We start from the raw sequence: 9,219 nt of genomic DNA on the forward strand, positions 1-9,219 counted from the left end.
GCAGTTTTGGAGCAGTGGCTTCTTCCTTGCTGAGCAGCCTTTCAGGTTATGTCGAAATAGGACTCGTTTTACTGTGGATATAGATACTTGTCTACCTGTTTCCTCCAGCATCTTCACAAGGTCCTTTACTGTTGTTTTGAGATTGATTTGCACTTTTCGCACCAAACTACATTCATCTCTAGGAGACGGAATGCGTCTCCTTCCTGAGCTTATGATGGCTGTGTGGTCTCATGGTGTTCATACTTGTGTACTATTGTTTGTACGATGAACTTGGTACCTTCAGGCATTTGGAAATTGCTCCCAAGGATGAACCAGAATTGTGGATGTCCACAAGTTTTTTTCTGAGGTTTTGGCTGACTTCTTTTGATTTTCCCATGATGTCAAGCAAAGCGGCACAGAGTTTTAAGGTAGGCTTTAAAATACATCCACAGGTACACCTCCAATTGACTCCAATTAGCCAGAAGCTAACTGTCTAATTGTCTAAAGGCTTGACATAATTTTCTGGAATTTTCCAAGCTGCTGAAGGGCACAGTTAGCTTAGTGTATGTAAACTTTTGACCCACTGGATTTGTGAAACAATCTGTCTGTAAACAATTGTTGGAAAAATTACTTGTGTCATGCACAAAGTAGATGTACTAAACGACTTGCCAAAACTATAGTTTGCTAATATGAAATCTGTGGAGTGGTTAAAAAATGTGTTTAAATGACTTCAACTTAAGTGTATGTAATCTTCTGACTTCAACTGTATGTATGACCAGCAAGGGTGCGTGTCAGATCATGCATGGATCAGACATGTGATATTTTTATGGGCTTGCTGATCTCAGAACAGGTAACAACAGTCCTCAAGCAGCTAAAAAATGTCACATACTCAAACCAGAATAACCAGATTGCAGAACACCAGTCACGCCATTCATCAATCACAATCACAAGTATTCCCAACAGTGTCATTGCACAGGTAATATATAAACCACCATCATATAGGGTCCCCAAACCTTTTAACCAACAAATTTCCATGCTTTTTCCATTACTTCTCCAGTGGTTTGTGATTAATGGATAAAGGTTTTCAAAAATCATTTTATGATTATTTATGACAATTATTTTGTTGAGCGCAAATAAAATAATTATATTCAACAAAGACATTTGTTCATTTCCAAGACATGGCCTGGAAAACACAATTTTAAAATTCCCTTAAAATTCCACAATTATGTCCAGGTGCCAACCCTAACAAAACAATAGATATACCTAGAAAACCATTCCACCTCTTTCCTTCAGTGCAAACATTCTAGCTGTTAAAGTGAAAGTTCATCCAAAAATGTAAATTAATTTACTCAACCTCATGTTGTTCAAAAACCGTATGATTTCTTCTGTGGAACACAAAGTAAGATGCTGGGCAGAATATAGGCCTCAGTCACCATTTACTTGCATTGCATCTTTTTCCCATTCAATGAAATTGATTGGTGACTGCAGCTAATATTCTGCCAAACATCTCTCTTTTGCCTTTCATCTCCGTTTGTATTGAAAGGGGGAAAGTCAGACGGGTTTGAAACAACATGAGGGTGAGTAAATGATGACAGAATTTTCTTTATTTGGGTTAAATAACCCCTTAACCTAAACAAACTACACCAGATTTATAAAAATAATTGGTATGCATGATAGCCCCTGAAAGACAATTCAGGGTCATTTGTCTAATCATAACAATGTAATGTAATAAATCTATGGAGAGACATATGAGACAGTCCAGTCAATCATCAACTTGCATTATAAAACCACCGGAAGTTTGTGCCTTTTAATAAATTACCAAGGAACAACTTTTCACATCTAAATGTGGAGGAGGAATTCTGTGAATGCTGCTCAAAGCTGGTCTGATTACAAGAGCAAAAACTGCTTTTGTCATGTTTATGAAAGCTTTAACTGAACCACAATGGCGTGAACGTGGTATTTGATGTGCAGTTATAAAGAACTTGCTATGATATGCTAATGAGCCTACCATGCTTGTTTTTGAGCAAGCACACATAAAAAGGGCACACACACTCACTGGGTGCTGTGTGACCTGTTTTTTTGTTGTTGTTGGTTTTTTTTTAGTGATTGTAAGTACATTTCAGTTGTGGTGCAACCACACACATACCTAGTTCCTGTCTTGTGCTGCAGACCCCCACACCGTACTGCTTGGTCTTCTCTGCTACGGTTTTTAGGAAGTCGACATTGTTTTCAGCGAAACCCAGATAGTTGTAAGAGCCCATGTTTATGACGTTCTCAATCGTTCTCCCTGTTAACCTGTCAAAGTAGTAACATATCAACCAACCAAGCCATTATTAATATTGATTTCTCCTGAGTGACAAGCCTATTGTGTAAATAGTTCTTTCTTAGCTCAGGCTGGAACTGAAATCAATGGGTATAATAAAGGAGTAACTGTGTGTATTACAGAGGAAGCAGTTAGGGATGCTGGTGCAAGAAATTTTGCAGTGTTGTAGTACAAAATAAAATGGAAGAAATGAGACAAAACAATTAAATTGGCATCTAATACTTCAGTTTATCAAAAATACACTTCCTCATAACCAGGCCCACATAGAATCTGTAACGGCAGCTCTGCGGATTTCCGCCGAATTGGAATGACCATCATTTGCAAAGTTTTACACACAGTATTGCCTGCCTGCTTATGAAGTATTTTTAGCTAATTAGGTTATGCCTAAAGTGACCAATAAGAGTGTAGTACTATAAATTGTGTTTAAGACATTCCAGTCTGCAGAATTCCAAAGATTACCCAACCAAATCAGTGCGGTAAAAAAAAAAAAAAAAAAAAAAGTGCATAACTACTTGTTTTAATGCAATGCATTGATCCTAATATACCTGAAAGTCCAGTTGTAATCATCAGAGACCCTTTCCATGAGGTCAAAAACCGGACCAGGTAAACTGCATATGGGCCGGTTCCAGTTGTCCCTGACTCTCATGTACAGGTTCCGGGTGTAAAAGTTTTCAAAATCTTGGTAAAGAGGAACAAAATCCTGTAATACAAGAAATCAATATTAAACATAATGACTGGATGCAATTATAAAAGTAGTATTTTGTGCTGCCCTACCTCAATCTGCACTATCCATTACAAAAATTAGGCAATGACCCCAGATAAGCCATAAAAATACAGTTTGTGTGTAGGGAGTTACAACCGGGTAAAATATTCAAAACCATCCATTCAGTGAGTATCAGAGTCCCGTGTGACTCACCCACAGTCTATCTGTCCTTAAGCAAACTCTCCAAGGGAGAGGCTGTGCAAACTCCTCATTGTGTTGCCTTTATTTAACCATATTTAACTGCTCTGAAGACAGCTTATGTTGATATAGTTCATACAAAAAGAAAAATTCTGTAATCATTTACACACATTCATGTTGTTCAACACCCTTATTAAATTTTTTCTTCCACAGAACACAAAAGGAAATGTTAGGCAAAATGTTAGCCAGTCACCATTCACTTTCATTGTATATATAGAGAGAGAGAGAGAGAGAGAGAGAAAAAGATGCAATGAAAGTGAATGGGGACTGAGACTTCCATTCTGGCTAACATCTAACTTTATGTTCCATGAAAGAAAGACAGTCATACATGTTTGGAACAATATAAGGGTGAGTAAATGATGACAGAGTTTTCATTTTTGGGTGAACTATCCATTTAAGAAAGCAGATAATGACAAAGGCCCAACAAATTGCTATCTGACTTTTACATGTTTTGCATTAGCTTTTGACTGTTACTCATTAGTTTTGCTGGTCACTTAGGAGGTATCTTATCTCTGCCTATTGTTTCAGGTAAGTTCACATTAGAAAGCATTCTTTTAAAAGACCAAGAAATGAACGTTAAAGCTCAAACAAAAAAACTGTGCTCTCATTCAAGTTTTGTTCTCATTTATTACAATAGAGAGCAGCACACAAATGACAGCTTTGCTGGTGTTTTGACTTAAACGTTGATGTAGAAATCTTTATTTCAAATAGGGAGAATAGAAATGCTGTAAGATCATTTGAGTCCATATGTAGCCTACATTTTCTCATAAATGCTAATGGGATGCCTACATATCCAGCATCACCAAGTACATTTACATGGGCAGGTATAATCGAACCACCTTTTTGAGTTGTCTTGCTACAGTAGTCAATTCTCTGTCCAAGTATACATGACACCATGCATAATCGAATCGCTGAAGAAACGATGTCAGCTGAGGAAGAGACGTATACCTTTTCCGGTTGAACCTTTGCATCATAGTAGTGAGTTGAAGAAGTCAGCTATAGCAAGATCCACACAACAGCAATATGGAAAACTTTACATTTGGTTCAGATCAAATGTATGTTATACATTTTGCTTATGGTGATGTCCGAACGGCAGAAGACGACACTATTTACACAGAGTGAAATGTGCATTGCTATTGTAAAACCAGTTATTTTCTGTTCATATATTTATATATGAACAGAAAATGTATATATTTTATAATTTATATATTCATATATTTATCTATAGCGCACATTAATGGCGCTATAAGATGGTGGTATTTGAGCATTCCTACACTGTAAATTCTGATGCACACTCACCTCTTACTGAGGGTTTTTTATTTTATTAAAGGTAGCTTATGAAAGCCAGTTTGGCTGCAGTGATTTATACTAACAGTTATATGTTCACTCATGTCAATATAACTCTACCACATTGGAGCAATTCAGTTGGATAAGTAGTGGCAAAAGGTGGGATTGCCCCTGAAATGAATTATCATTTCACAATCTTACAAGCTCAATGTCAAAAGACTCAAGTGAATCATGATAAAAGAGGCATCCGAGTGAAGATAGCTCTCACTCTCCTTTGAGGTTTAATTGCATCTTTAGCCTCCCCAGTATCACCTCACACATACTATAGGCTACGTTCACACCGCAGCTGAATGTGGCCCAAATCTGATTTTTTGCTCAAATCTGATTTTTTTTTTTTAAGGCTGTTCACACAGCGTTTTAAATGTAGTCTATATCAAACACAAATTTGAACAAACGATGCTCATTAATTGACCTGTATGTGTATTACACTCCCTGAACATGCGTATAACAAACGCAAAAGTCTGTTATTTTAATATGTATAATGAATTATCGTATTAAAATTGTTATTAGCAGTTATTATTATTATTATTTAACCTGTATAGGACACTTAATGACTATCTAATGAAATATCAGCAGGTGATGCAAGACCAGATGGATTAAGTAATTTTAAATAGTAATTTGCAGTCGTATGGTGGAATTTAATTACCACTGAAGCGAGACCTCATAAATCAAAAAACAGCAGGAAAAATGGCAATATGTAAGCTGAGTTGTTAGCTGTAATTATTTCTGATTAGCCTACCATTGCTTGCATTCACGTTTTGATACTATTTGAGAAATAGAAACTATATTTTCTGCATGAATGACATGAGCAAATAGCCATGTAACATCTACCTCTAGGCTAAATCTACATCCGTATGTTTTCATGTGCATTTTTTACCATGTGAAATTCAAACGAACCATCGCTCCCTATCCATATGTATAGGGAGCGACAGTACCGGTCAGTGATACTACATTGAAGATGAATAATACCAAGAAATTGACCATGTATTCAGATGGACCCACACCACATCCTTCACAGTTTTAGCAATAAATGCTTTTTGAGTTAATAATAAAAAGTATATATATATCCTTTCACATATGCTGAGAACTTTTCTGTCCCATGACCTATAAAAAATAACATTTATATTCTTTATCTTATTTACGTATACATCTGTGTTGGTTTACATGTATTTTACATTTTTTTGTTATTTATTTTTTCCTTCACCTGTACTTCTTGTCTTTATGACTCAGTGATTGTATTCATACATTGTTGGATCTAAGCAATTTTGTACATCTTATTGAACATTTATTTTGAAACTTCTGTTTTTCAATAAAAAAAATCCACAGTTTTAGCACAATATGTGGACATTTCAGATGGTCCCTTACCACACCCTCCACAGTATTAGCACATTTCAGCACAATGTGTGTGGACTTTTCAGATGACCCCTTTCCCACTGTATAAAAAATTTCCAACTTATATCAATGTTAAATTAACGATCTGTAACGATTTCGCCGTGATGCCATCTTACCAGCTTACGGGACAAATCTCGGCCCATATTTATTCAATATGGGATGCATCATTTCATATTTAAATAAGGGACGATCACTTATGAGCGAAGTGTGGATGCAGAAAATCGTGAATTTATCGGGAGAAATTGTAAATCGGGAGTACAGCGGGAGAAGGGCTGGAAAATAAGGAGAAACCCAGTAAAATCGGGAGTGTTGGCAGGTATGGTTCAGACTGAAGACACATCTGAAAAAATCAGATACGTATCCGATGTATTTCCACATATGAAAGTGGCCCAGATCAAATTTGAAAATGTCAGATTCAAAGTGCTTTTGGCTTGTTCACACTGTCATCCAATTAACAGGTCTGTCACATGTGCGTGAAAAAATCAGATTTGGGCCACATTCAGCTGCGGTGTGAATGCAGCCATAGAGACTTTCCATGATACTCAGTGTGCAAATGAGAGAAATGACAGGAAGAAAGCACATTGTGATATTTACAGAATAGCATCAATATTCTACTTTGTTTGTTTTGTTTTACCAAATACACATCCTTTCATTAAGTTTTTTAAATATGAAGTACTTAACTACTGTACTTGAATAAGTAGTTAAGTTGAATAAACCCATTCCTACAAATTCAGTACACATTAGATTTTACATGAGATGAAGGTAAAATATTTAAATATATAATATTGCTTGAATAAGAATCCAAATGGAAGACTGCTACATTGGCTTAAAAAATATCCAAAAAGAATCCAATAAGGAGAGGTGCTCACTGCCATGTGGGGCAGCTGTCAAAATCAAATTGAATTAGAAAACGAGCAAGGCACTCAATCTCCGATGCAAAGTTATTTTATTAGGCAACAAACATTAAAAAGCCAACACTTATCAGCAGACTAGCAGCCTTCGTCAGGGCATAGAATACTGCTTGACTTCCCAATGTGAAATCCCATGAATGGAGCAAAACAACTTTGTGTCTTGAATTATCTTGCAAAAAAACATTCTGTTTTGCAGTAAAATCTACCATAAAAGGGTAACTTGAAGACAGCGAATACTCTTCTAAAGAGTAAACCTACCTTTTGCTCTTCTCTCTCCTGTGCCTGATGGCACTTCTCCAGGCCAATAGCTCTTAAGAAGTCCCTAAAATAGCCAAATAGGGTGACAATCCCGAACCCCATGTATGTCAGGACAGCCACATACATGGGGGCCTGCTCGAATGAATCTTCACCCCTGGGTCGAGGCTGATGAAAACCGTTGCTCTTACCATTTTTCTGCACCTGCAACATAACATGTTGATTTTATTATCATCCAAAAACATGGTTAACGTCATGTTGATGCTACTGTAATTTAGCTGGCACAAACAAACACAGTCAGGATCTCACTTGAGGTGACAGCACTAAAATGGAACACAAATGTACACAAAATACTACAACTAAATAAACTAGAGCACCCTAATTTATATAACTTCAACATAAACATATATTTTTTAAATGTGTTTAATGTTTCATAACACAACATGGCCTACAAATAGGCTACGTTACATTACAATTAGCATAGTTTGTTTTATGGAAATGGTTCGTAATGATCGAACCATGGTAATGAGAATCCACACATAGTGCCAGTTAAACCGAGATTACTATGTAATAAATATATTTTCATATTGGTAAACGAATTATGCCCGGGCAAGGACTTCTTGGTACAATTTTGAGCGATGACTCAAACGAATGGATGAATAATTTCTCTGAAGCGATTCATTAAAACGAACCGTTCATGCGAACCGAGTCCGACTCCATGACGCTACAGGACAAGTGCATCAACTCTATGGTAATTTAAACCAAAGAATACGTTATAACGTTGTAGAAAAGTTACAGTTTTAACTATAAAACTTAAGCTTTACGTGACAGCGTTTTTCTTTAACTTTCTTTTTCAAAACAATTTTACCTTATAAAAAAGTTTATGTAATTTGCGATGAAACGGAGCAAAGGTGAAGCCATGACATACCTGTATATTTCTGTGATATCCATTTTTCACACCAATGCAATTTTTCAGTAGTTTCTGTTCACAATGAGACTTCAGGGCTCCGTTGCTTGGAAGATGTTCAGCTGTTCGTATCATTTTAGTGGTGTCAACACTGAGACATTAATTATAATATATAACTTCTCTTCTCGCTCACCCAGTTTAGAGAGGTGCGTCTGCGAAACCGGTCCGTTGAGGTGTAATTCCCAAACGAGAGTTTACCATCCGACTGTATGCTCAATTGCCTTTGATTTGTGTACACACAAACACAACTTTGGACCAGGAAGTGTTCACAGTCTTCAGAGGAGCGACAACGCGACGCCACGCGACTGGACGCTCCCATTGACTGCTCCGTTGATCATAATGGGGGAGTTCGAGTTTTGTCCAGTGCAGATGCGGTGTTGCTTTCAAACTTTGTGACAATTCTGCTCAACTGGTTTATAAAAATGGAGAAGTAAAACTAAAAGTAAAACCGCTGCTGTAACTGAAACTCAGTGATGCAAAATTCCTATAGCCTAGTGCAATTAAATGTCAGTGATATAGCATATTTTTGGGCAATATGAAATTATTATTATTATTTTTTTCATAGTAATAGTTTAACTGTGGTGGTATTTGTAGTAAAACTATAGTAAACACGTTCAAAATTATGGATGGGTTACTGTAGTTAAATTATTGTCTGATATAAAACAAAATATGGTGTTTGTTATAAAGAGTAGTAGCCTAAACATATTTAGAAACAATTATGAAATTTCCATCATTCTCATAATATTTAGTGTAAGGACAAATGTCTGCCAAAATACCATAGTTAGCCTACAACAGATGGTGTTATTATAGTGAAATCACAGTCAATTTCATAAGGGGCACTACATGATTGTATATACACTTATTTAATATTTATTACACTTATTAGTTATATATATATATATATACATATATATATTATACATACACACACTGGCAGCCAAAAGTTTGGAATAATGTACAGATTTTGCTCTTATGGAAAGAATTTGTACTTTTATTCACCAAAGTGGCATTCAACTGATCACAATGTATAGTCAGGACATTAACAACGTGAAAAATTACTATTACAATAATAAAAAAAATACTT

General features: G+C 36.1%; 1 protein-coding gene across 2 annotated transcripts in view; it reads right to left on the reverse strand.

Annotated features, from left to right (window-relative positions):
* The window catches only part of sptlc3 (serine palmitoyltransferase, long chain base subunit 3), a 45,712-nt gene extending 37,201 nt beyond the window's left edge, over positions 1-8,511 (reverse strand). The window contains exons 1-4 of one of the 2 annotated variants that reach the window (XM_051651955.1): positions 8,269-8,511; positions 7,172-7,372; positions 2,848-3,002; positions 2,126-2,274 (exon numbers count right to left, since the gene is read on the reverse strand). In XM_051651955.1, coding sequence (XP_051507915.1) covers positions 2,126-2,274; positions 2,848-3,002; positions 7,172-7,372; positions 8,269-8,454 — 691 coding nt within the window. In that variant the 5' untranslated portion in view covers positions 8,455-8,511. Of the gene's footprint in view, positions 1-2,125; positions 2,275-2,847; positions 3,003-7,171; positions 7,373-8,096 lie in introns of both variants that reach the window. The other variant, XM_051651956.1, reaches the window with a different exon arrangement.
* Between the last annotated feature and the right edge of the window lie 708 nt (positions 8,512-9,219).

The sequence above is a fragment of the Myxocyprinus asiaticus genome, chromosome 23 (genome assembly GCF_019703515.2).
Source record: "Myxocyprinus asiaticus isolate MX2 ecotype Aquarium Trade chromosome 23, UBuf_Myxa_2, whole genome shotgun sequence".
Classification (NCBI taxonomy): Eukaryota; Metazoa; Chordata; class Actinopteri; order Cypriniformes; family Catostomidae; genus Myxocyprinus; species Myxocyprinus asiaticus.